The 27,904-nt window shown below is 42.1% G+C and overlaps 1 protein-coding gene across 5 annotated transcripts in view; it reads left to right on the forward strand.

The window, feature by feature from the left end:
• Positions 1-4,272: 4,272 nt before the first annotated feature.
• Dnm3 (dynamin 3) overlaps positions 4,273-27,904 on the forward strand; it is a 471,600-nt gene continuing 447,968 nt past the window's right edge. For all 5 annotated transcript variants that reach the window (XM_087906356.1, XM_048420852.3, XM_048420856.3 and 2 more), the window contains exon 1: positions 4,273-4,619. In XM_087906356.1, coding sequence (XP_087762482.1) covers positions 4,459-4,619 — 161 coding nt within the window. In that variant the 5' untranslated portion in view covers positions 4,273-4,458. The remainder of the gene's footprint in view (positions 4,620-27,904) is intronic.

The following is a 27,904-nucleotide window of genomic DNA, read 5'->3' on the forward strand; positions in this document are numbered from 1 at the left end:
AGGGGAAGAGCTCTGGGATTCACAGAGATGGAGCAGAGTGCAGGAGAGGCTTCTGTGGGTGGTCTGTGGCAGAGTTGGGAATGAGACTTGGGGACTAGGTCTGGAGGAAGAGAGAGGAGAAGGTCTACCAGCCTGTTTCCTGGCAGGCATGAGCTGTGGTTTAGCAAGGGGGCACTGCTGGGTTGGGGGGCTGGAATACAGTGATGAGTTGGGGGTGGGAAGTTAGGAGGGGATGGTCTGTGGGATCCACAGGAGATGTGGGCAGGGTCAAGGGAGGCTGCAGCTGGTGTTCTGCTGCAGTGCTAGGGATGAGGCTGGGGGATTCGGTCTGGGGGAACACAGACTCATTTAATGTTTTAATTGCCTCTTTGTGTCATTGAAAAATTTATAAATGTAATTTTAAATGGACCTTTTTAGCTTAAACACACACACATCAGTATTTACTGGGAGGTCAATTCAACAATTCAATTGTAAATTATAAAGATACAATTCGACCAGTGAGATTTAAAGCACTGAATAGCTTTCCTTTCCACGGGATCCTAAGTGACTCCAGATGAATGGGGTAGACCTGCTCCATAGGATGCAACGCGAATGGTGTACTAAGCCACACCCATGCGTCCCGGAGGGTTCTTGCCCACCTCCCTTTCTCACTGCCTTAAGCTCGCTCACCACTGTTTTCTGCCCTGAGTGCGTGCCAATTCAACCATGTTTTGAGGAGACTACTGGGGAGTGTCCATCTGTCAGATCTCAAGTGGACAGAAGCCATTGGGTCAGGAGGCTGGAGGAGTTCTTCCGCTGTTGCTTTGATGTCTGGCAGTAGAAGAGGAGCCTGGGCGATAAGGCAGGGAGTCCTTAGCGTCTCATCAGCCTGCCAAGCCGAAGAAGAGAAAAGCCAAAACCACTGTCACACAGGCACTGCAGCTCTGAGAGTCTCCTTCTTAAGTGGCTCGTCCTGTTTAACAAGACTGAAAAAGTTTCCACAGTGAGGCTGATTTCCAGGAAGGTCTAAAATGCGAACAAGGGGGAAACCTTTGGCGAAGGGAGCGAAGGGTCCCAACAGATCCCAAATAGTATTCAGAGCAGAAGTATTATTACCCAGTTACTAAACGGATAGCTTGGCAAAGACTTACAATTTTTGTTCAGCTTTGTTTTATAAAATTTTATTGAATACTGTGCTGTGCACTGTGGGAAATAAACAAGATGTGACTTTATAATAATGTTATGGATTGTTAGGAACATGAATCCCTAAACTCATATATCCAAGTATGTGATTTTTGAGAGTTTAAGTATTTTTTTCTAGGTATATTTTCAATTCTCTTAGGGTATGCTTTCATCCTGAAGCATATTTAAAATATATATCTGTGTATATACACAGATATTTATTATTTATAGATTTAATTTTGGAAATAGCCAGGCTGTGAGGAACTAGGTCCTATGAATAAGGTAGGTGATTAGAATGGAGAAAGTTCTGTTTATCTAAGGTGAAGTGCAACTGTATCTCATGGAGTGTGACTTTTTTGGGGGATGTCATCAATTTCAAAAGAACCCCTCTCGTGTCGTGTGGCATCCTGCATCAAGGTCATCTCTTAGAATGACCATGAGGTAAAATACTCACAGATGGATGTTCTGATGGCCTTTTCAAAGTTCTGACGTCTTACACACGAAGACTGGAAGGGGCTCTGGACCTTTAGGAACTACCAGGAAGGTAGGGGGGACATAAATGTGAGAGCCAGAGAGTGACACCTGGCTTCCATCCCTGGTGGTGTGACAGGGCACTGAGAAGACTCCCTCTTTAGATTTCACGTCTATTAAGACAGTAGAAGTTGGTTTTCTGTCAGTTTGTCCCATCTGCTTTCCCCTCTTATATTTCTGTTTCCTATTTGCTTCGCCCGCATTAATTTATGAGTAGAAATCGACGCCTCTGAAGGACCTTGACTACTTCTGTGTGAATCCAGGCTTTCTTGGCGCTGAGTTTCTGCAGAACAATCTGGGAAAGGGAAGTCAAGATGGAAAGCAGTTGGCAAGAGCAGTTCTGAATGACTTCTTATAACTAAACCAACAGGACTGACTTGAAGTTTCCATGGTTGATATGTTTCTTTTTTAAAATTTCTTTTCCTTTTTTTCTTATTCTTCTTGTTGTTTTTGAGACAGGGCTTCACTGTGTAGTCTCTGTTGTCCTGGAACTCACTCTGTAGACCAGGCTGGCCCGGCACTCACAGAGATCCCTTGCCTCTGCCTCCTGAGGGCTGGGGTCAAAGCTGTGTGCCATCACTGCCTGGCTAATAATTTCTTCCTAATGCTCAGTAGCATTGTCTCTACGTTAGAGCTCAAAAGACTTGGACAAGGACTAGTGCACTCAGCGTTATTCTACACAGCGTGTAGTGGAGAGTGGGAGGAGCCCAGTAAGGACCATGTTTTCTTAGTCGCTATCCATGACTCTCTGCAGATGGCATCATTACTCTCTGATTTTCATCTCATATTCCTTTAAATAAACCTATGTCTGAAGTAAGCTTGAGCTGCGTAAGAAATGCCATTGTCTGCATAGCTTAAAAAGAGACATTTATTCTCCAAAGTTCTAGAAAGTTTAAGGTCAAAACGTCTGCTAGTCTGTCCTGGTGGGGGCTACCCTTCTCTCTGGAAGTGGCTGTCCTCTTGCTACTGTGTCATCACTTGGCAGATGGGGTTAGGGCTCTGGTATTTTAATTACATGAACACTAGTTTTCAAACCAGACTTCCACCATCATGACTTCATTGATCACCAATCATTTCCTTAGATCAAATACAGCCACACTGGGAGGCTATGACTTGTGATGGTTGCTATTGACTGTCAACTTGGTAGAATCTAGAATCACCCTGGAAACAAATCTGTGGGCATGTCTTTAAAAGATTATTTAGATTAGGTTAATTAAGGTGGGACTATTCCACATGCTGGTATTTATGTCTGCGTAAAAAGGAAACAACTAGGTGGCCAGCATTTGTTTCTCTCTTCTTCCTCCTCACTGTGGACACAGTGTGACCAACCTCCATCTACATCTTCCCTGCCACAGACTTCCCTGCCACCAGCTCCTGGAGAGCAATGGCCTAGAGAAATGTTTCCTCAGGGTCAGCTCAGAGCTTTCTGCAAGAGTGATCCAAAGGAGTCTGGCTCCATCCTGGGATGCGCTACTGTAGTCCATGTGGAACTGGTTTTGCAGGCATGAAAACTGCAAGGTGGAAGCAGTCATGAAGTCTTATACCACACTTCCAGAGAGCCACTGAGGCTAGGTAAGTGTGAGGCAGGGTCAGACTCTTTGCTGGAATTCCAGAGGGGCAATAGTGTGAAGGTGAAGCCTAAGTTACAGTGACGACTCCAGGATGCTGGAGGCAACAGATATTTCTATGTAGTCTCTAACCTTCGTGTTACTTAAAAGTCACAAGACAGTCTTCAGGTAGAGTATGTGCAAGACAAGAAAACATTGCACACTAAATCCCGTTAATATTCAAAATGCGCAGGACAGAGAACCGCTGTAAGGAGGTGAAGAAGCATGGCCATTTATCTTTGTATATCCACCATTAGGCACAGAAGCTTTTCGGTGTGCTAAATTTAACAGAACAAGTGCAGACTGCATGGTTATTGATGCACTTCACAGCCAATCTCTTTGTCATGTCTAGTAGCTAAAAGGACTGCTAGCTAAGGCAAGGGTTCCCAAAGGCCCAAATGAATATGGTAGATTGAAGGGGTAGGGAACAGAAAGTTCAAGGAACTTGCATTAACTTACAGGAGGCTGAGGACAGGCCGGTAAAGGTGAGTATTTCAATAATGAGGTTAAAAAACCCAGTTCTCCAATGGAGGAAGAACTGACTCCAAAAGGCTAGTTTATCTCTGCCTCCTACAGTAATCTGGGGTTCTGGAGTGGGATTTGAAACAAGAGATTTTCCTGTTGGGAAATGTATTCTGGTGCAGTGCAATGGTGGGGTGATGGTAGTGGTGCATGGTGCAGCTGATGACAGTGTTCGGTTGTTAGCTGACGGCTGTGCTTTCTGCTGGGTTTTGTCAGGGTAGCTCCTTGAAAAGGAACAGCAATGCCATATGGGAGTGATTTGATCAAGTGCAGTAACTTTGCCCTTTAGCCTGGGTGGTGGCATCTGGTCGCAGCTGGGAGGCAGTGCTTGCGCGGCTGGCCAGGGCAGGAGGGTTGGAAATTCTAGGGAGGAGCAGGCGAGGGGCGTGGTGTGGGCGTAACCATGTGGAACTAGACCACGCCTCTCTCTCATCTCTCGCCTGCGCAAGCGCGCTGTGGGCCGTTAGCTGTCAGGAGCCTAGCTGCGGGCGGTCGGGATCCGACGTCTGTGCGGGGACTCAGCTGTCTGAGCCCCGCGCAGCAACAACCCCGACAAGCAAGCTCCCCGAGACCCGGGCTGCCTGCCAGGTCATAGAGTCGAGCGGAGACCCGTGGGGCAGTTGGTCGCTCAGGCAAGATGGGGAACCGGGAGATGGAGGAGCTGATCCCACTGGTGAACCGTCTGCAGGACGCCTTCTCGGCGCTGGGACAGAGCTGTCTGCTGGAGCTGCCGCAGATTGCCGTGGTGGGCGGCCAGAGCGCCGGCAAAAGCTCGGTGCTCGAGAACTTCGTGGGCAGGTGAGCGCACTGGGAGCGCGGTGGGGGCGCGGCCGTGGGGGCGCCCCTGCTCCAGGCCGTTGGAACGTGGTCCGGTGTGGGGAGCCCGAGGGTGGATTAGAGGCTGTGGCGAATTGGAGGCAGAGCAGTAGTGTCCCTGGAGCAGGCGGGTCCTCCCTGCTCTGGGCATCCTTCGTCCCCGCATCCTCCACCCCGTGGTGACCCCCTGTCTGCCTTTCATCCTGCTATACAAAGCCATTTCCTCCCCACCCTTGGTGGGAGAGTCGGGGTCCGCCCCAGGATCCACTTCCCTCGCTGGGAAGCCTCTGGCAGCCTGGATGCGCAGCTCGGTGCTTTCCAGTCCCCTGGTCTCTTCCTCGGTCTCAACGACCTCCTCCTTTTCCTGTCACCCTCCCCGAAGCTTTCAGCTCTGCTGTGGGGATTTACCCCTCCTCCTCTGTTCTTTTCCCCTCGCTCTGGCTCTCCAATTTCTCTACTGTTTGAGACAGTCGTCGCCTGCCCCGAGCTGGGGAGGCGGGGTGTGTGGACCCAGAAATCCCGGTGGTGAATGCTTATCCGGAGATGCTTGCCTACTGTTCGTTCGCCCTGGGAGCAGAAGAATAAACGGTGGTGTGTTTGAGCGTGCACCCATTCACTGCTCAGACATGACAGATCTCCGGGGTTGATCATGGACTTGTCACGTTCAGGTGCCTTGTCATTCCTGCATCATCTCAGAACTGACCAGCATCTTTCTCGCACTCTCTCTGTGTCCCCCTCCCCCGCAGCATCCTCTTGCGTTCCTTAAGCTCTTATTTATCTCGTTGGTCTTCAAACTAACATACAGAATCCAAATTGTAGTTGTGGCTTTATTTATGTCTTCCAATTAAAAAACAAAAAAATATATTGTCGTTTTAAGTAGGGAATCAACGTTTCTTTCTGTGAACAATTCAGGGAGGATTAGTTACCCTAACGGCCTTGCATGAGGAGCGCACCATGAAGGCTGAAATCTTCCCAGTAGTAAACCAGGTAGAATGTGCCCCAGTGAAGAAGGTGGGCTGGGGCGAGAAGGGGTGCTTTCGGAGATTGCATTTTATTCTTTTATTTGGCTGTTGAGCTACTTGGGATGCAGAGGGTTCCTGCTGCGGTCCTCCACCCTCTTCTTTTATTGCTTGGCAATGTGTAAACTGTAACGCTTACGATTCCCACATTTTGGGATGTGAGCATCATAAAGTGCGTTTTCTTTTTTTCCTCCGTTGATGCACCACCTCTCAGGAGATACGCATCATTTTTCTTATTTCAATACGAACTAGAAAGATAAAAAGTGGAATTGCTGGCAAGTGGCTGCTACCTTTGGGTAGTTAGCCTCCTTAGTCATTTCCCCATATTTTTATAATTCATTTTGCTCCATAAGAATAGCAATAGCAACATTTGCCTACGTCACCTCAGACTTCTGAAAGGCAAGGAGCTATTTAATAATACTTATTTTTTTAAAAACCTTAAAGATTAAAATTGTGTTTCAAATGCAACAGCCATGTTTTTATGCATCTTTCTTATAATTTATTTGCATGTGCATTTAAGTATATGTTGGTGAGTGCCTTTGAACTCAATGTAAATTCTATGCACATGTCTCAGTTCTGCTCCCCAAGTTTGAAAATCTGAACAGTCTTCTTAACGTTATAAAGAAAGTGTGTTGATTTCCCTTTTTTAGCTACATTATTTTGTAATGAGAATGAAAGAGGAGATACAGTAGAGGAATATATTTAATTTTGAATATTTTTCCACAATTAAATGAAAAACAGTGACTATGAAAATCAGAGCACTTACCAGAATGCATTGGTAATTTACTGTACTTTATCAAGTTTTACTAGTAGTTCCTGTAGGGATGATAAAGGAAAAAAGGAACATAGAAGAATATGCTCATTAAGTAAGCACATAAAGTCTTTGTTAGCTTCAGGGTGGCATCTGCCTAGCACAGCTTATATATTAAGGAGAAAACTTAATTAGAAGGTCATTTGACTTTAACAAAGATTTCAGTCATTGAATTATTGAAGAATCTAATTTCTAATTATAACTCAACCTTAGGGGGAAAAAATCTCTCCATTTTCAGAAGTAAATCAGCCCAGGATTTTTTTTTAAAGGTATTCATGTTTCACTTTAACCTCTTAACTTTTTATTAACTAGGAATTTTATAACTGATATGAAGTTCTTTAAAATGCAGTGATTCTTCTCTACTTGTAGCTGTTTTCATTTTAATGCTTGACCAATGGTGTAGTGATAGAGTATAACCAAGCACCAGGCTCTTCAGTTGTGTAAATTATTTGCTTCTGAATTAAGCTTGTTCTCTTCAAATACTGTTGCATTTCACTTATTGATTGATTTATTTACCACTTAACAATACACCTTTAGTAGTCAACCATATCCTTCCCCTCAAAATTGTTTGCTTATATTGATTTTTTTCTATATACCATTGAACGCGTTTGGATGTGAATGTGTTTATTTAGCTGTATCTGTAAAACTAATTTTGGGGTGATAAGTTTGAGTGCATTATGAATAAAATGCATCATGAATGAACTCCTTGTTTGTGATTTTCTTGCTGAAACGACAAATTTGCATACTAATGTGATATAGTGTGAGTAGCTAGATTGTTTTGGTTATTCAAGGAGAGCCTATATGCTGGCTGTGAGAAGCTGCTTAAGGTCTATGGGTCTAATCCACAGAGAGTGAAGCCATGGATGAAGGAAGATAGGGTTCACTACCGGGCTCAAATCTGTCCATTTGTCTAGTTTGTAAATGAAAGAATCGAATCTATTCAACCGCTTTCTTACTTGTGTATTCATGTGAACTTTCTTGCCTCCCTTCCAGTTGAACTCAGGGCCTTGTGCATGCCAGGAAGGTGCTCCACTGCTTAGCTGTAGTTCCAACCCATCTTCATCTCCCTAGCTTTTTTTTTTTTTTTTTAAACAAAAAGACTTGAATCACTCTGTGTCCTAAGCAGGCCTTGAACTTGTGATAGTCCTGTCTCAGCTGCCGGAGAGCTGAGATTACAGACTGAGCCACCTGCATAAAGAGAAAAGAGGCTTGGTTCTAAACATGCGTGCTTAGAGGGCAGTCATGATGAAAACAATGGCTAGGATTTTCCGAGTGATTGCCACACGCTGGATACTATCTTGGGTGCTTTAATGTGAGTAATCTCATTTAATCCTCATAAAACTCCGAAGAGGTAGGTACGCTCATTCATTTCATTTTACCTAATAGTAAATTAAAATGTAATGAGTTTGAACAAGTCACTCATGGCTAATTTGAGTTAATGTAAAAACTTTGGTTCAACCTGAGGTGTTAGAGCTCTTTAATCTGGTCTTTAAAGCCCGTGTGCCATACTGCCTGACTCCGTGGAGGTTTATCACTCCTTCTGGTCAATACTTTCAGCATCTTTCCTATTGGTCTTATAACCCTGGGCGTATGAACTAGAAACTGCTATATTGATAATTCTACTCCAGTATGTTGTGTATGTCTACTCGCTCTTAGAGGCATCGATTAAAAGACACAGATTTTTATTTACTATATTAGACATTCCTGAAGATAACTCTGAAACATAATTGGGTTGTTTCCTTAAGTATGTGTTTAGAGTGCATACAACTTGTTTATTGAGGTGCTAAGTGAGAGCTGTGCTAGCTGCTAATGTGCAAATGTTTTTAATGATACACTTGATAGCAGCATTAGTTGTACAATGCTAATTATATAGGCAGGAGATTCCATGTTCTTTTATTCCAGTCTGAGTGGTAAACAGACCTCCAATTCTAAGATTTTTGTGGTTAATGGAAACCAGATAATTTTTAAACATTGACTGTACTTATGAGAGTTTGTTTCAATGTGGAAATTTCTCAATAACATTTATTTGTTTACTTATGAGGTTTATAAAGATGTTGGCTATCCATTTTGAGGGAAACTGTGGTGATGTCATTGGATATGATCAGATAATTAAATCTAAAATTTATGTGTCTCAACCACTAACCTTTTCTCAATTCTTTTGACGGATTTCATGAACATGTTTAAAATTGAGTAAGAGTCCTCTAATTGTGAACAGGGTTAAAACTTATTAAACCAGAGTACATTTGTATCGAGGGGAAGGATCTTGTTAAAATAGCAAAGCATGAAAGTTACTGGATTTTTAAAAAGGAAATGGCTCTTAGGATTATACTTATTAGGTTAGTGGATGCTGACAATTAAAATGTGATACCTATTGAAAATTATGCTTAGAAAATTCCAGAGAATTATTCAGTAAAATACAAAAAATATGAATGGTTCTTTATCTAACGAGTCGGTGGAACCTGAGATTATGAAACTCTGAGTGCTGAATCAGCATTATCTAATGCCTTCTAAGAATATCATTGGTTCACAATTTGTAGGGCTTTTCCACTGTACCAACATTTCTTATTTAAATACTAGTAATGTCTGAAAAGAAACAGAGCTAAATGAAGTGGCTTTGATAGAATATCTTCGCTTTGAATTTATTTATAATTAACCGATATAAAAAATGATCTTAACATTTTAAAGGAATGAAGCTGGGGGACTGAGAAGATGGCTTCTCAGTGATTAAGTGTGCTTGCTGTGTGAGTGTGTGAACCTGAGTCTGGATCCTTAGTACTCACAAGTTAGGCATGTCCTTGAGTGACTGTAACCCCAGAAACAGGTGGATCCCAGGAACTTGATACCCAGCCAGCCTCATCAGAACTGCAAGTTTCAGGTTCAGTGAGAGACCCATCTCAAAAAATTAGAGGGAGAGCAATAGATTAAGATGCCTGACTCTGGCATGCACCCACACATGTATATGTGCATAGAACCCTCTCACTTATAATTTATATAAAAGATAATAAACAAAAGAATGAAGTTGGGGCAGGCACAGCATCTCATGCCTCTAACGTACTTGGGATGCTGAGATGCTGTAAGTTTCAGGGCAGCCTGGGCTGTAATGTGAAACTCTGTCTTGACTCTTGTCCCACAAACCACCACCACATCACAAGTAAAACTGTGGGACAGGTAGCCTTCCATAATCTCAGAGGAATGGAAACAGTATTTAGGCACATTAGAAATAGGGTATTGGGTTCTCTATCAATGAAATATAATATTTGATTTATATGTTAGTATGCTTTCTATTGCTATAACAACACTGTAGAGACTGGATAATTTTATAAAGAAATGAGGTTTATTTGGCTCAAAGTTTTAGAGGCTGGAGACTCAAGCAGCACTGTATGGTACTGGTGAGGGCTTCATGGAATGTGGTGTCATGGTTGAAGTGTGTGCAAAAGAGGTACAGGTCTCATGGGAAAAGGGAAGTCTGAGAGAGAAAGAGGAGCAGGGAGAAAAGTTTTTCTCTTATAAACAGCCGCCTTGAGAATTCACCAAAGTCCCACAGAACTCACACAGCTCCTTCAGAGATCAATGATCTCAATCATCCATCTCTACCAAGGCCTACGTCTTGTCCTAACAGTTGTCCCACCCCTTACCACTGCCAACAGAAGCGGAGCTTCAGAGACAAACCCTGCTCGAACCAGAGCAGCGTGAGGCTGTGAGGCTGTTCTTAGACCTCACCTTTTCTGTGGCTGCTGTTAAGCAGTTTAAATTATGAGGTTTTACTCATTATGCTGGTCTTACTTTTAAGTGGATCAGAGGCAGCCAGGAAAAGGGGACTTTTCCTTTCCAATCGGCCAAATTAAGAGAGCTGAAAGCTAATGTACTGTATAGAATAATAGGTTTTTCATTTCCGCATCTAAGCCCGCATTGCAAGTTCTGATATTATCAACACGGATGTGAAAACCCCAAAGGGTTATGACACACACGTGTTTCAGTAGTAGAGGGAAGAGCAGGCCAACACTAGTTTAGGCCTTCCTGTGTGCATAGGCCTGAACTCTGCCATGTAGTCTCCACATCTCTCAGTTCTTATAGTTTTCACATCCAAACGCCAATGGGGATAAATCTCAGAGGCAGAGAAGCAAGCTATTTATGTAGATCACAAAACCTGACTTAACCTTGGGCATGACTCTTATCAAAATTACTGAGGAATATAGAGATAACACCAATGAACATATATTTATTGAATTCTAAATATAGTGGGCATATACAACACCAAGATGATGTATGTATATATATGTATATATACATATATACATACATTCTTACATATGTGTGTGTGTGTGTGTATGTATGCATGTGTGTATATGGAGAGAACTGTCAAGCCATTAAGATGCCTCAGTATGGAAAGGCACGTGCTCTGCCACCTTGATGACCTGGGTATCCATGGAACCCATTTAAATCTGTTCTCTGACTCCACACATGTGTCATGGTGCATATATTCCCCCCATACTAATAATAGATAAAACTAAAATACAAGAAGTGACAGGATAAAGTGTGAGATCATAACTTGCAAATGAATATATATGATCAAGGCTGTTGACTATACTGTCAATTAATTGGGATAAAAGCTTACAGCCTATCACTTTAAAATAAACCAGCTCTTCCCAAGCTGCAACTCTGAAATTGATCCAGGATTTAGGTGAAACGTAGACAATATGTGGGTTACCAGTGTTATTTTAGCTCAAGGCTACATGTACTGAAGTATCAATGTCAAGGCAGGGAGGTGGTGATGTGTGTCTCAGTGTCTGACTTGACAACAAGCCATTGAATTTAGACTGACTTTTATCACAAAGAGATACTGTACATTACAGAGGGCCTGAGAGGAGAGGAGCAAAAAGAAAAGACACTGGAGAGATTAAAACTATAACTTAGGGTAGAAGGGAGGATCTCAATGATACAACATTTGCCTAATATGTGCAAACACACACACACACACACACACACACACACACACACACACACACACATCCCTCCAAGGCACTAATAGCAAAGAGGAATTCCATTTTCTTATTTCAGAATGAAGCATTTAGTTTGCGAGGGAAAAACAGAAAAGAGGGAAAAGATTTTATATAATGTGTATTGCTGGGCATGTTGGCATATCCCTTTAGTCCCAGCACTCTAAAGGCAGAGAGGTAGGTCAATCTTTGTGAGTTTGAGGCCAGCCTAGTCTCCATATGGAGTCCCAGATTAGCCAGAACTACATAGTGAAACCCTATCTTAATAAACAAATATTAAAATGTATTTTTCAGAAGCCATTTTCACCATTTGAGAATGTTTATTAATAGTGCACTAATGGCATTTTGCACACGTATGGCTGTGCATAGTTTATCTTCTCTTCCTTTACCAGAAGCGAGAACACTGGCGTCACAGAAGATTAATGTATGAAACTTCCCTCTGGTTTAATTTTCACTCATTTCCTGGAGTTACATTAGGTTACAGAGAATCAGAGAGATTTGTCCAAGGTCAGGAAAGTTAGAGAGCTGGCTTTGGAACTCGATGTTCAGAACTTGTAGCTTTGCCTTGGTTTTCATTGTCTCCTCTCCCTCCTCCTATTGTTTCTGAGTGCCTCCCTCTCACCCCCACCCTGCCTCCTCCTTTCCCCATTCCTTTGCAGTATTGGGCCCGACCTTCTCCTTGACACTCCCCAGGATTATTCCTCGTGGTGGCGTGCCAGCACTGACGACACATTGTTTTTTTCCACACAGGAGTAGATGAAGACGGAGAGCAGAGTTCTTCTCAGATTTAGACAAGATACTTTGCTGAGGCGGTTTACCCCTGAATAAAGTATGAGATTTAGAAGACCAGATCGCACACTGTTTGTTAACGTCTGGGCTGGCATCAGCTAGGAAGCTAAACCTGTCACAGTCACCCTCGGGGCTTTTCTTAAACCAAGGCATGCTTCTGAAAAACTGTGAATAAGTAATAGAACTGAATAGGTCACTACTTAAAGAAGTGGATGGATTTCTAGGTTAAAAAATACATTTGGGTAGCAAATAAGCATCCTTCAGTTTGCCTGGTTCACATTCTTGCTTTTATTGTGTTTGCAGTCTTTGAGTGAATTGAGTGGCATTAAGGCCTGATACCATTATATAAGTAATCGCAATAGTTAGTTTTTAACAAGCATCGATATTGCTTTAAATCTTTAATTGTGCAGAGAGATCTCTATTTCCAGGTGCTGAAAGGGTACATCAGTGACTCCTTGTGACAGTTGTCATGTCCCCAGTTCAAGGAAATGATGGAGCTATGGGTTGCATATGTAGGCATATCAGAAATAGGGTTTCTGAAGCACCTCTTTGTCTATTGTTTCAGTGACTTGGAATAAAAGACAGATCTACTTAAATAAGTAATTTATGGGTGAGTCTTAGGGTTTCTATTGCTGCAATGAACCACCATTACCAAAGCAACTCGGGGAGGAAAGGGTTTATTTTTGGGGTGTGTGAGTGTGTGTGTGTGTGTGTGTGTGTGTGTGTGTGTGTGTGTAAATTCTGAGATGGTGCCTTGTATTTGGCCCAAAAGAGACATCCAATAAATTATGGCACTGTGCCTAAATCTTTTATTTAGTCTAGATGTTTTTTGGACATTGGAAACGTAAGACAAGCATGGCTGTTCTCTCCTATAATTTCATTGCTTGGTTGCTTGGGAAATTGAGGGAGGGGGTTTTGCCATGAGTTTCATGTGCCCGGTAAGATGGAGAGTGTGAGATCTCATTTCAAAACAAACAAAACTAAATAAAAAGCAAAACCAAAATCAAACTAATAGAAAACAAAATAAAAATCAACCTACCCAAAATAAAAGAAAATGTAGGGATGATCACATGTATTTGTAGTTGTGTGTGTGTGTGTGTGTAATAAAATTAAAGTTGCATCAAAATACATTTTCAGTCTTGCCAACTTAGTGCATCTGTGGGGCTTCCTGAGAGAAATAGTCGCTCACATTCAGCACTAGCACAATGTAACTGTGTTTTTTCAATAGATACATATACATACACTGAATTAAATTACTTTTCTCAGCAGTTTCAAAGCACTTTTTTGTTTATTAATTCATTAATCTTTACAAGTTCCCTGAGAGGGTAGTAAAGCATATTTTGTTAATTTAATTTATAAATGAAAACTATTCAGTTGACACACAAGGAGTCCCAAGGTGACTCCTGGAGACAATGAAGGTAATAGAATTAGTAACAGGAGTAAGAGAATGGGCGCGCAGCCATTCTCAGCCATTCTAGAAAATAGATTTATTTTGTTACGTTAAAAACAATTTATGTTGTGTGTGTGTGTGTGTGTGTGTGTGTGTGTGTGTGTGTGTGTGTTTGTGCTGGTGGTCACAGCACAGATGTCAGAGGACAACATGTGTAGTTGATTCTCTCCTTCCACAAAGTGGTTCCCGGAGATGGAACTCAGGTCAGATGGCAGCAGATTCCCTTGTCTGCTGAACCATCTTGTTGGCTGGATAGGTCTTAGGGAAGGCATTTGATTCTGTTATATGAAGAACACCATTTATTTGAAATGTTAACATACACACACACACACACACACACACACACACACACACACACACACACACAGTGACATCTTTCTATCCATGCCAGAAGTCTAACTGAGATGAGAATTAGGAGCATTTCTAAGTCGAGTTTGTGGATTTGGTGTATACTGGTGGGAAGTCCATCCTTTGAACATTGAAGAAGTGTCTTAGGTGAAGTGTGGTAGCACAATGGTGTTTTCCACTGCTGGCTTGTCTTCCTCAACTTCCTCTGGCATCAAGTGCCTACCTTGGGTGCCTCTGCAGGGTTCTTACTATGTGGCTGGTTCCCTGTCCATTTTCCCAATCATTTGCAGCCTCCTGTATGCCTGTTATTATTATTTTATATAATGTGATGATGACATACGGCAGAGCTAAATGAGTGCTTTAGCTACATGATCCTGGAGAAGCCATGGCTACGGGAGCATTTGGAAGCTGGCCACACTGTAGCCACAGCCCAGTTAGCCTTCTTTCCATGCAGTCCAGTACACAAGCTCAGGGAGTGGTGTCTTCTAGGATGGGTCTTCACACCTCAGTTAGAGCCACCAAGATGATCCCTCATAGGTGTACCTGAAGGCCTGTCTCCTAGTAACTCCAAACCCTGTTGACAATAATCTTTAATCACAAAGGTTACAACCTATTAGTGGACCATAGTGTCAAAGTAGTTGGTTGTGATAGCCTTACAAAGGCACCCAGTTATATCTAAGGTGACAGTGACAGTTATTTGTCTGTGTCTGCTAGAGAGCATTAGGCTTTCCTCTGGTTCTTCTTAAAGTGTTGAACGTGCCTGCACCATTTTAAATTGAATGCTCTTTTAATCCTTTATTGATTCTGCATTTAAATGGTTGAACTTATCTTTTTGTGATAGTAGACACAATTCCCATTCTATCATACTATCCTATGAGAATGAGTTAAAATGGAGATCATTTTAGTATGATTTTTAAAAAAAATTGCTGTCATTTAATTGAAAAAGTTAAATGTGGATGCAATAAAATCTAGTCATATGCAGTAAAAGTTGCCCTTTGTTCGTTGAGACTTCTTAAGATAAGTCATTTGTCTTCATGCCTACCAGATTACTTCTGGGCTTATGTTTTCTTTGTGTGTTGTTCACATGTGCATGTGTGTGCACATGTGGGGAGACCAAAGATCAATATCCAGTGTCTTCTTTACCTGTTTTCCATCTAATTTTTGAGCGAGAGTCTCTCCTAGTACCTAGAGCTCCCTGATTTGACTGGATAGCCAATGAGTTTCAGGGATCTTCCGGCCTTTACCTCCCCAGCGCTATGCTTACAGACACCTAAACTCAGCTCTGCACGCTCTTCTGGCAAACATTTTCCTGGCTGAGCCACTTTCCCGGCCCCGAGTTTATACTCTCATTATGTGAAATTTAATTTTGATGGCAGAGAGAGTTTAATAAACTTGCTTGTAGTTCGCTGACAGGAGCAATTGAGTTCTGTTTGAATACAGCTTAGCAGATGGGTTGCATTGTTGGCTGAGAGTCCGCTCTGTGTACGAGCTGTGGGAGGTGCTCTGGGTGCCGTCACTTCTTCAGAGATTCAGTACTCAGTAGAATCTGACACACGCAACACCGGTATCATCGGGGAAAGCAAATGTAGCGGTGACCTTTATTATCGCGACTTGACAGGGTTTAGAACCGCCTAAGAGACAAATTTCTAGGTATGTCTGAGAGGTTGTTTTCAGAGATGCTTAACTGAGGAAGGACCGGAGGCACTCCTCTATGGACTAGGGTCCCAGACTGAAGGAAAAACAGGAGGTAGGGGAAATGTGAACATTCTTCTCTCTTCCTCCTTGCTGTAGACACAGTGTGCCCAGATGCCTCGCGCTCTTGCCCCACCTTCCTTGCCAAGACGGCCTGTACTCCCAAACCATGAGCCCAAATTAGTCTTTCTTTCCTTGTTGTTTTGGTCAAGTATCTTGTCATAGAATGAAGACTGTAACCAATTACCAACCTCTCCATATTTAGGACGGTTTATCAGAAAACAGTAGCGGGTAGGTATCTGAGTTTGATGCTGAATAGCTCTAGAAAACAGAATTGGAACAAATGGTTTGAAATCACAAAAAGATTTCAACTTCACGTAAGAGTGACTGTTCACTCTAGCAGCTAAAGATGTCTAGGCAGTGCTGTACCCGCAGGGGACAGGGGACTGCAGAGTCACTGGCTGCTAGGTGTGTGGCAATTGGGAGGAGGACTGGGCCAAAAGCACTTTGAGGATTCTTTGAAATAGTATGTGACTGAGCTTAATGGGTTGCAGAGAGGGTTCAGCTTTTTAAAAAAAAATGTATTTTTTTTGTAGGCTTCATCTAGGTAGATAATAGATACATGAAACTGCTAAGACCTCCCTGGGTCTATCCTTTTTGGTATGCCAAAAGAAAAAGTAGGTCTTAGTGTGTGGGAGAGAAAATGTAATTGCTTATGGTACAGTTCATTGAAGGAAGCAGCTGTCGGTAAGGCTGTCCTAGAGGCGAACTGTATTACTGGAAAAAAGAATTGATGTTAAAATATTTTCTCAAATTTTCATATGTTTACCTCTATGTGTGTGTTTGTGTGTGTGCGCACGCGCGTGTGTTTGTGTGTGTTTATGTATAGTTAGGTGAGAGAAAAGATTGCTTGATTGGTTCTTTCCCCCACAATCTGAGTCCCAGGGATGGAACTCAGGCCCTCAGGCTCAGTGGCCGGTCTGTACCTGCAGAGCCTTCTCACTCCCCGAGACCGGCGTTCTCAATCATTCCACTTCTCCACCTCCACGTCCTTTAGGGATGTACCAGTGTAGAAACCCGAGAAAGCATAGCTATCATTTACTCTGTTTTCAAAGTCTTCTTCGTAAATCTCATGCCTGATTTCTCCATTCAAAATACCCTCTGGGTCTAGGGGTGTGGCTGCTCAGTTAGGCGAATGATTGTCTGGCATGTATGAAACCCTGGGTTCAATCCCCCAGCATAAAATGACATATGTGGGGCTGGAGAGATGGCTCAGAGGTTAAGAACATTGGCTGCTCTTCCAGAGGTCCTGAATTCAATTCCCAGCAACCACATGGTGGCCCATAACCATCTACAACGAGATCTGGTGCCTTCTTCTGGCATGCAGGCATGAACCCTCTAGACATAATACATAAATAAAATAAAAAAATGACACATGCCTGCCATCCCTGCACTGGGGAGGTGGAGTTCAAGGTCATCCTCTGCTACAAAGTGAGTCTGAGGCCAGCCTGGGCTACACTGAAATCCTGTGTAAAAAGCATATCAAAACTCTCTTTGGTGTACCTCTCCTTCATCGTCATCTCAACAGTTCTGGTGATGGCTCTCCCCATCTCACACTTGGGTGACTGGCAGCATCCTGCTTCCTCTGACCCCATTCAACTATTCCACCACACTGTTGCTGGCCTCAGGTAGAAACTTCCAAAGCACAGCTGTGATGTTTCCTCTTCTCAAGATCTCGAAGCTAATGGCTCCTCCCTGCACCGTTAACATCTCTTCTTGAGTTTTCTTCGACTCTTCGGGCTTTTGCCTGCCACTCTTCCCACTTGGTATTTATCTCTCTTCTCGTCCGTTTTGTGCTCACACCAGGCATTTCTGACCACAGAGGTGCAAGCATGACTTTAGGAGAAGGTGCTGTTCCGTAACCAGAAGGGATTCAGATAGTTAAGCCGAATGTGCTATCTACTTTATGAAATACTTTGTGTTGGGGATGGAAAGGCAGTCTTTTAATATATTTATTTTCCTTCATGGAGTGGGAGACTGGCGCACAGATTGTGTTTTAAGATCTGAAGAAAAGAACATATAGTTTATGAAGCCAGACTGCCTGGGGTTACATGGCAACTCTGCTACTTTCTAGCTCCATGGTCTTGGGAAGTCATTTAATTTTGCCTGTCTCAGCTTCCTCATCTGGATGGCGGGTCTGTATAGCAGGTTAGCACTGACACTAGACTCATAGAGGAGTAAGTAGGTAAGACATGTAAAGTTCTTAATGTAGTTTCTGTCACATTGTGTTAATGTTAGTCACTCTAACAAAATGCCTGAGCAAATAGAGTTAAAGGAGGAGAAATTTTATTCTCACCCAAGGTGTCATTGACTCAGTCCATAGTCAGTTAGCTCAGTTGCGGTAGACCTTTGGTGACGCTGAACAAGGATTCAGTCCATAGTCAGCTAGCTCCGTTGCTGTGGATCTCTGGTGAGGCAGAGCAAACAAGGCAGTGAGAGCATGTGACAAACAAGGATGCTGACCTCATCGCAGCTAGGAAAAGGGAAATGGGGGGCACTGGGGACAAGCAATACCCTTCAAAGGTATCCTCTCAGCAGAAGTAGATTTCTTGGGTCTGCTCCCGCCTTCTGTAGTTTCCATCACCTTCCAATAGTCTATTCAATCATCAATCCACCGACGGTTTAACTCATTGGTTAGACTAAGGCCCTATGACCCAATCACTTCCCCCAAATCCCCACCTCTGAACACTACACCAAGGCCTAAACCTTTTGGTGGATACTTCATTTCTAAACTATTGAGTGCACAGTATTAAGGATTATTATTGATGAGGACAGGGGTGTAGGAGGACTTTGGCATCTTTAGGCCTTCAGTGTTGTAGACAATAAACAAGACCCCATTTCTATGTAGAATCCAAGAAATAATTCATGAAAAGGGCTGGATCTTAAGATGCTCATTAAAGAATATGAATCTGGCTTGGCGGTGGTGGCAAACGCCTTTAGTCCCTGTGCTTGGGAGGCAGAGGCAGACAGATCTCTGTGAGTTCAAAGTCAGCCTGGTCTACACAGAGCAAGTTCCAGGACAGCTAGGGCTGTTATACAGAGAAGCCCTGTCTCAAAAAACAAACAAACAAACAAAAATAGTATGAAGAGTGTGAATCTGATAAACCAAGATGGAGTCAAAGGCACTAGGTAATAATGTTTTTATGGAGCCAAGAATTTTCCATCTGGCTTAGATGGAAAATGATTGGAGATACCTGGCAGAATGAATTAGGTCCTATGTTGGACTGCTAAGACAAGAAACCAGTTCTTAACCCAATGGTGACAACTCTGCGATTAAGATGACCACATACTGACTGTAGTGTACGTGGATGGGGGAGACATCAGGGACACTGAGGAAAATGACTGACAGAGTGGTGATGGAGATGTGAATGAACTTGTGGTGTTTTTTAAATGGAAACAGAAAAAGGGTCATTTGAGAAAGAGAGTCTGTGATTGCCCAAGTTAAATGAAGACAAATCGAAGAGAGGAATCGTAAATAATTTTCAACTTTGACTGGGTCCCTGGAAGAATGTAGTGTAATTTACACAGATCAGTACATGTGCAGAAGGAAGAAACACATCCTCCTGTTACTTCCAACTAATCAAGTCTTTCACTGTAGCTGGGCTTGGTGGCAAAGGCCAATGATCCCAGCGATTTGGGAGACAGTGGAAGGGGGACTACAAGGCCAATGCCAGACGCGGTTACAGAGCGAGTCAAGGTTTTCCCTGTCTCAAAATAGAAAGAAAGAAAGAAAGAAAGAAAGAAAGAAAGAAAGAAAGAAAGAAAGAAAGACCATGGCTGGGTATATAGCTCAGTGACAGGGTACTTGCCTAGCATGCATGAGGTTGATCCCAGTATACAAGATAAATAAGTATGTTACTCTTATAACATGTTCAGGATCATCCATGAAGCACCCCATCTAACCACCCGGCTATACTGATTATGATCTCCAACATTCTTAAAACTTACAGCTCCCCCACCCCATTGTTTAGTAGTTGTGATGTTTCCATCTGTTGGCTTAACATCAGTTCTGTACCACCAAGGTGAACTGAAAGCTGTTTATTAGCATTCTGCACGGTATCTTGTATCTTTGACAATATTAGTTCAGATGCTGTTATAAACTAGATGTTTGAAGCCTCTAAAACTCAGATGCTGAAGTCAGAATCCCTAATGTGACTGTGTTGGAGACTGGTCTGTAAGAAATTAAGAGGTCATACGTGTGGGGTCTTGTCCTAAAAGGAGCAGTGACCTTAAAACAGTGGTTCTCGACCTTTCTAATGCTACAGTCCTTTAATACAGTTCCTCAAGTTGTAGTGACCCCCAACTATAATGTTATTCTTGCTGCTACTTCATAACTGTAAATTTGCTACTGTTGTGAATCGTAATGTAAGTACCTGATATACCGACTGTCTTAGGTGACCCCCGTGAAAGGGTTGTCGGCCCTCCCAGTAGGGTCATGCTCACATGCTGAGAACTGTTGCCTTAATAGAAGAGGCCTCAGAAACTTGTTTCACTTGAGTGGGCGCAAGAAGACAAGTCACGTGAGCACCAGAAGGAAGCAGCCGTCTACAAGCCGGGAAGAGTGATTTCAGCTCTGCTCTTAGATCTCCGGCCTCCTTGAGAGTAGAAATAAATTAGTGTTGTTTCAGCCACTGTGCCTGTGGCGTTTCGCTACAGAAGCCTGAGCAGACTAATGCAGCTGCTTAATTTTTATTGAGTTTTCCCTAGTTAAATTGGTGATGTGGCTTAGATGGATTGGTACTGAGAATGAGAATCCTGGCTTTAGTTTTTCGCCTAGGAAAGAAAATTGCTTCATCAGCTCCTACTTTTGCCAAACTAAAGCGCTTGTCTATGTTCTATAGTCCTCTCTTCTCTCCGCCTTGTTTCGCCCTTTTTCTGAGTGATACAGACATATCCACAAGTCCACCAATTTAGCTTCTTTTGCTTCAGTTGGCTTAGCTTTACCTTCCATCACACATAGATTTGAATGGTAGAGGAAAATGTTACTTAAAAGGTGGTCCATCCCAGACCCCTCTTCCCCAAAGCCACTACATGATTACATGTGTAAGATTTACCCAAGGAACTGATCAATGAAAGGTTCCCGGGCTCCCCTCGTGGAAACTTGTACACTGGCTTTGAAACTAAGCCTGTGAGCAAGTTGTGCTTTTCCAAAGCTCTTTTTGGAAGAGTTTCTGATAAACAGCCAGGTATGGGAGGGAGTTGTTAGCCACCACTTCCACAGTTTCATTATTTCTGCAGCCATGCAGATGCGATGCTGTGTGTCCTCTCTGGTTATCATGCCGAAACCGCCCTTGTTGAGGGCGCTGATAATCCACACTTAACTTGATTTCCAAATGTATCTGCACTTAATTATGAGTTCCTACAATCACTGGATTGAAGCGATCATCATTAACCTCCTGCCCCATAGCAATAGACTCATAACGCCTTCTCTATTTATAATTCTTCAATCTAGCCTCCACACAGCCATATGGGATTGAAATGTGCCATAGTTCAGGTCTGGAGTCTCCTGTAAAGGCCCATGTATTGAAGTCTTGATGGTCAGCCTGGGCACCATTGGGAAGTGGAAAATTTAGGAGGTGAGGTCTCAGAAAACTGAGTTAGTGGTGCAAACCTCGAATGGGGATATGCATTAGTTACTTTCCTACCACTGTGATCAAACAACATCAACGAGGCAACCTATAAAAGAAAGTATTTAATTGGGCTCATGGCTTCAGAATGTTAGAGTTCATGTTGGTAGAGTGAAGACCTGGCAGCAGGGGCAGTTGAGAGCTTACGCCTTGAATTGCAAGTAGAAGACAGAGCACATGGAAGAGATGGGAGGCTTTTGATGCCTCAAAACCCGATTCTGAGACACAACAAGGCTATGTCTCCTAATCCTTCCCAAATGGTCCCACCAACTGGGGACCAAGTATTCAAATAGATGGGCCTATGGGGGTGGGGCATCTTAGTTAGGGCTATATTGCTGTGATGAAACATCATGGTCAAAAGCCACATGGGGAGGGAAGGATTTATTTGGCTTGCATGTCTTGAGTCACAGTCTATTGAAGGAAGTCAAGATAGAAATTCAACTGGGCAGGAACCTGGAGGCAGGAGCTGATGCAGAGGACGTGGAGGGGTGCTGCTTACTGGATTGCTCCTCATGGATTGCTCATCCTGCTTTCTTATAGAACCCAGGACCACCAGCCCAGGGTGGTACCACCTACAAGGGGCTGGAGCCACAAGGGGCTGGGTCCTCCCACATCAATCACTAATTTTAAACTATGCCCTACAGGTTTGCCTACAGTCTAAACCTATGGAGGCATTTTCTTAATTGAGGTTTGTCTTAGGGTTTATGATTGTCGTGAAGAAAAACCACGACCACACAACTCTTATAAAAGAATAGCATTTAATTGGGGTGACTTACATTTTCAGAAGTTTAGTTCATTATCATCATGGTGAAACATTGTGGCATGGAGGCAGGCATGGTGCTGGAGAAGTAACGGAGAGTTCTACATCTTGACTCAAAGGCAACAGGAAGTGGTCTGAGTGTGTCACTGAGTGAAGGAGACCTCAAAGTCTGCCCCCACAGTGACACACTTCCTCCAACAAAGCCATACCTACTCAAACCAAACCACACCTCCTAATAGTGCCACTCCCTTTGGGGGTCATTTTTCTCTCAAACCACCACAAGGTTCTGTCCTCTAAGATTAATATAGGTTGAGTCAAGTTGACATAAAAACTAGTCAGGACAGGGAGGCAATCCCATTCAAAATTCAGGGTCTCTTAGGACCCTCTTTTGTCTGCTTCCTGTTTATCATGAGGTGAACAGCTTTGTTTATTTATTTATTGCTTTTGCTAGGGTGTGATGCCTTGATACAGGATCCAAAGTAATGGGGCCAAGTGACATGGACAGAAACTCTGTAAGTGTGATTCAAGACAAACCTTTCCTCCCTGACACTGATTTGTATCAGGTATTATTTTTCATAGTAGTGCAAAGCTAATAGACACACCAAGAAATTCAAACTAAGTGATGCGACTGTCAGAAAACTTCAACTCCCAAAGTTAATTTAGATCCTAAGTTTCTTGGTGTGTCATACAAGGCCTGGAATGGCCCAGCCTCTCAGGGTTATCTGCTGCTAGTCTTGATTAGTCTCACCCTGCACACACTCACCAGTTTCCTTGCTTTAATTCATGTAGACCTCTTTATAGTAATAGTAGTATGACTCATGGCCATTTTTTCTCATCTTTTACTCAAATCTCTTTTTCTTTAGGAAACCTCAGTTACTTCTCACATGCTATTTTCTAGGTATTTGTCTCTCTTCTGGGCATCCAAAATTCTCTTCATGTTTCTTTAATGTTATACTTACTATATTGTATCAAATTATCTTTATTGCTTCTACTACTAAATTTTAAATTCCTTGAGGAAGACTTTCTTATATTTGTTTATCTTCAGTTACAGCTCCTAATAACTTTTAAATAAATACTGAGTGAATTAACCAACAAATAAATGGAAAGATTTCAGATTTTACCACATTTGACTGCTTCACAACACATGATGTGGTCCTTTGAGCACCCCCCCTCCCCCGAGCTTCAGACTCTATCTTAAGCATCAGAGGGACATGAATAAGAAAATAGGAACACAATCTTTCTCATCATGGTGTTTTCTGTCTATCAGAGACCTTGAATTATCAAGTAAATGGACACCTAAGCCTTGGCCTAGATGCCGTGACAGCATGTCTGGGATAAAGTACAAGCATGAGAGAAAGGAACGGAGAGACATGCCAGGAAAGCTACCTCCACCTCCAGGTGACACTTTAGCAGGAGGACAGGGACTCAGCCATGAGAATTTGAGGAATAAAGACTGTTCCCCCAGAAGGAACACTATGTGGCAAGTTTCTGCGGTGTTTCAGAACAGAGTGTTTATGAAACTTAAGTCACTGTCCCCACAGTCAGAAAGGAGCGAGAGACATGACAGGGCAAGGTGGCAGAAGGAAGTTAGGGAGGCTTTATTGGTGCCCAGAATAGGTTTAGAGTTTATCCAGAGCACAGTGATAAGCACAGAAGGGAGGATTTTTAATCAGGGAAATGACATAATCTGAGCTACATTTTAGAAAGAATATACTAGGTGGGTGCTGTTGAAGATCGTAGCAGCTGTAGACCCCAAGGTGCCACTGTAGCTAATATGCCTGAGAAACTGGAATTGCAACTGTATGTAATTTTAATTACTTTGAGCCTGCAGTTAAAAGCAGTAGTTTTAGTTATTGCAAAACATGAGAGTGATTTGGCACATGAAGCTGCTTTTCCAACTGCTGCGGGATGTTCTTCTGTATATGTGTTGCTTTTATTGACTAATGAATAAAGTTGTGTTGGCCTATGGCAGGGAAGAATATAATCAGGCTGGAAGAGACATATAGAGAGAATAGGCAGAGTCAAGGAGATACCATGTAGCTGCCTAAGGAGATAGATGTTGGATCCTTACCAGTAAGCCACAGCCTTGTGCTGATACACAGATTAATAGAAATGGGTTAATTTAAGATGTATGAATTAGTTAATAAGAATACTGAGCTAATAGGCCAGGTAGTGTTGTAATTAATATAGTTTCTGTGTGATTATTTGGGCCTGAGTGGCCGAGAAATGAATGAGCAGTCTCTGTTTACAAAATGACACCCACTATCTGGCATGGATCCACATAAGACCTAAAAAAAGCTTAAGAAAAAAAAAAACAGGGCTTCTAGGCCCACAAAAATGGGAGCCAAGTGCAGCTTCTTGGTAGCTACATTTTTTTTTCAGATAGGCTCTGTTTGCTGGTAGTGATTAGAGGTGCAGTTCTTTTGAGAGAAGGCTTCCTGACTCCCGCATTGGCAGCAAAAACTGCAGGGCTTCTTTAAGAGAGGACTTCCTGGTTCATGCTGGCTCTGGCTCTTTCAGGAGGTCCTGCATTTAAACGGGGCTTGTGAGCAGTGTGCTACTAGTCACTTGATGGCAACATGGACCTGCTGTGCCCCTGGAGTTGGGGTGGTGAGCATTCCTCCACTATGTTGGATGGGGTGGAGCCAACAGGCAGAACTGTGGAGTTGGTCCTAGCCATGCCCACTTAACATTTAAATAACAACAACAACAACAACAACAACAACAACAACAACAACAACAATGACCTGATGCTCCTGGTCAGAAAATGATTACAAATATGCAATAAAGACAGGTTCAGACAAAAACAAACCTCTGAATGGGTCATAGTGTGTTTGAAAAATGTATGTAGTCTTGGGAGAGAGAGGAAAAAGAGTATAGACAAGAATGCAGACAGTCATGGATTAAAGGAATAAAGATAATAAAATATTAAAAAGTAATAAATTAAAAAAAGCCACATAAAGATGGAAAATACACAAAGAGTATGGATTATGTGTATCATGGTGTTTTCTTTGAATTTTTTGACTGTGAATGAGCTAACTATAGAGAGATATTTCATTTTACAGGCTGCTAAGCTAAACCAGCACATATATTTTGAAGGTATATTTACTTCAAAATTTGAGTCTAAGGATATGTTACTTTGGAAAAGAGGTTCTGTTTTTGTTTCCACAGAAGATGAGAGCCTGTGGATTCCTTCCAGGCTAATGTAGTTTGATGGACCAAGACCCCTCAAAAGGTCTCTGTGAACCCTAAAAATACTTCATCCAACAATCATCAAGAAACAGTTTGGAAAAAACTATGCCCAAATTCCCAAAATGATTGTTTATAAATGTTTGTTTTCATTTAAAGGGAGATATGATACAAAGGTGAATACTTTGTATTGGTATGGATCTTGGTCTATTGTTACAATTTTAAGATAAATTTGTTGTACTGTGTATATGTATTTCTACTTTTGTTTATACTATTGTGTTTGTGCAGCTTATTTAAAGATGTAATGTATAATTAAGAAATATAGATTAATAGTCATCTGTAATAGTCAAACTAGTCATGTTAATTAGGTTTTCTAGATATATAGAGATATATTCAAGTTAGATAATCTTCAACACTTCAAAGACCTACAGAATATGGCATATAAAAGGTTTTAAGAACTTAGACTTTTCTTGACAGTGAGACATGGCAACACCAATTACTTCAAGAGAATAATGGGCATCAAACAGTCTTCTTATGGAGTTTGCTAGACATTTGGGCAAGAAACTATTCTTGCCTGGACTGCTTGAAAGTATGCTGTATGAACTGGACATGCAGGATCCACAGAAAAATGACTGCTGAACTTGTCTAAAGAGGTGAGACAGTCCTTCAGGGTTCCTGCTTTATGAAAGAGTCTGCAATACATTCTGTAGTGCACAGAAGAAAGTGACCGACAAACTGCCAATATAGGTGGGACAGCCTTTCAAATTTCCTGCTTCATGGAAAAGTCTGCCAGAAGCTATGGGACTGTAGGCTGAAGATGGATGCACCAGCATTATAGAAGAATTCTGGGTGATTGTTCAGGCAGCAAAATATCTCTGTTAATTCTAGAGTTTTGAAAGTTTCTTGCAATGTACTTTTTGTTCACTTAGGTAATAGTATATCCTTCTGGGGTCTTTGATGGAATTGAAGAATAGATAAAATTATAGTTTCCCTTAGTTATGATAAAAGATAAATTAGATATGAAACTTTAGACTCACAAAGATAGAATATATAATAGAATATTTTCCTTAATTTGCCAAATGTAAATGTACTAAATATTGTAACTATAATTCTTGCTTGATAACAGTTTTGTTATATGTAATTTTATTATGTTAAAGTTAAAACCTTCCTTTTCATTTGGACAGAAAAGGGGAGATGATGTGGGATGTCTTTCTGTATATGTGTTGCTTTTATTGGCTAATGAGTAAAGCTGCATTGGCCTATGGCAGGGCTGAGTATAACCAGGCTGGAAGAGATATATAGAGAGAGTAGGAAGAGCCAAAGAGATGCCATGTAACTCCTGAAGGAGATAGGGTAGAAGCTGGATCATTAACAATAAGCCACAGCCTTGTGCCGATACACAGATTAATAGAAATGGGTTAATTTAAGATGTATGAATTAGTTAATAAGAATACTGAGCTAATAGGCCAAACAGTGTTGTAATTAATATAGTTTTTTGTGATTATTTAGATCTGAGTGGCTGGGAAGCAAATGAACAGTCTCCATTTACATCCAACTTTAGGTTTTATAAACTTTCAATATCAATCAAGGATTTCTGATGAAATGCAAGCACATTCATTGAGAGGTGCCATGCATTAAAACACATACCTAATTATAAAAAAGTTTTACACACACACACACACACACACACACACACACACACACACACACAGACTTGCTGGGGGATGGACAGTTGAGATAGTCCCATGTACACCAGTCTGGCCTCAACGTGTGGGGAAGCTTTGACTTTCTGATTGTCCCACCTCTCAAGTTCTGGGATTGTAGGAATGTACCACCATTTCTGGATAAAATGTCTTCTTAATGATTTTTATATGGCATAAATGTTGAAATAGATAAATTTGGAGTAACCAAGTTAAATAAAAATGTGTTGTTAATTTTAATTTTACTTTCCTTTTTAAAAGTTAGCTATTTGAACATTACAATATACAAAATTACTTACATGAGTCTTGTTAAGTTCCCTTTAGACCAGCAGTGCAGTAGATGCTGTGAAGATAATGTGTGTGTGTGTGAATGAGAGAGAGAGAGAGAGAGAGAGAGAGAGAGAGAGAGAGATAGAGAGAGAGATATTAGATATCCACATATACATACTCACATATAACCAGAGAGAGTCCATTAGATTGGGTTCATTACACAGTCACAGTCAGGACTGGGTTACTACTACATGGGCTTTCTGAACAACGGAGAGACAAAAACCCAGTAGCTGCTTAGTCCCAGGGGCTGGATGCCCCTTCAGTCTTGACCTAGTACCGAAGGCCTAGAGCTCCTTGGAAAGCCACTGATATTTAATTGGACAGATGGGAAAGAAGCCGGAGTCTGATGTTACAAAGTACGGCCACTACAGTGACAGCCACACTTGCTTAGGAGGAAGCAAAGGCAAGCAGGTGCCCCTGCTCTTCTCCGGGACTTCTTTCTATCTGGGCTCTCTGGTGGGAACTGCCACCCATTTTACAGGCAAGGCTTCTCCC

The sequence above is a fragment of the Myodes glareolus genome, chromosome 5 (assembly GCF_982192425.1).
Source record: "Myodes glareolus chromosome 5, mMyoGla1.1, whole genome shotgun sequence".
NCBI lineage: Eukaryota > Metazoa > Chordata > Mammalia > Rodentia > Cricetidae > Myodes > Myodes glareolus.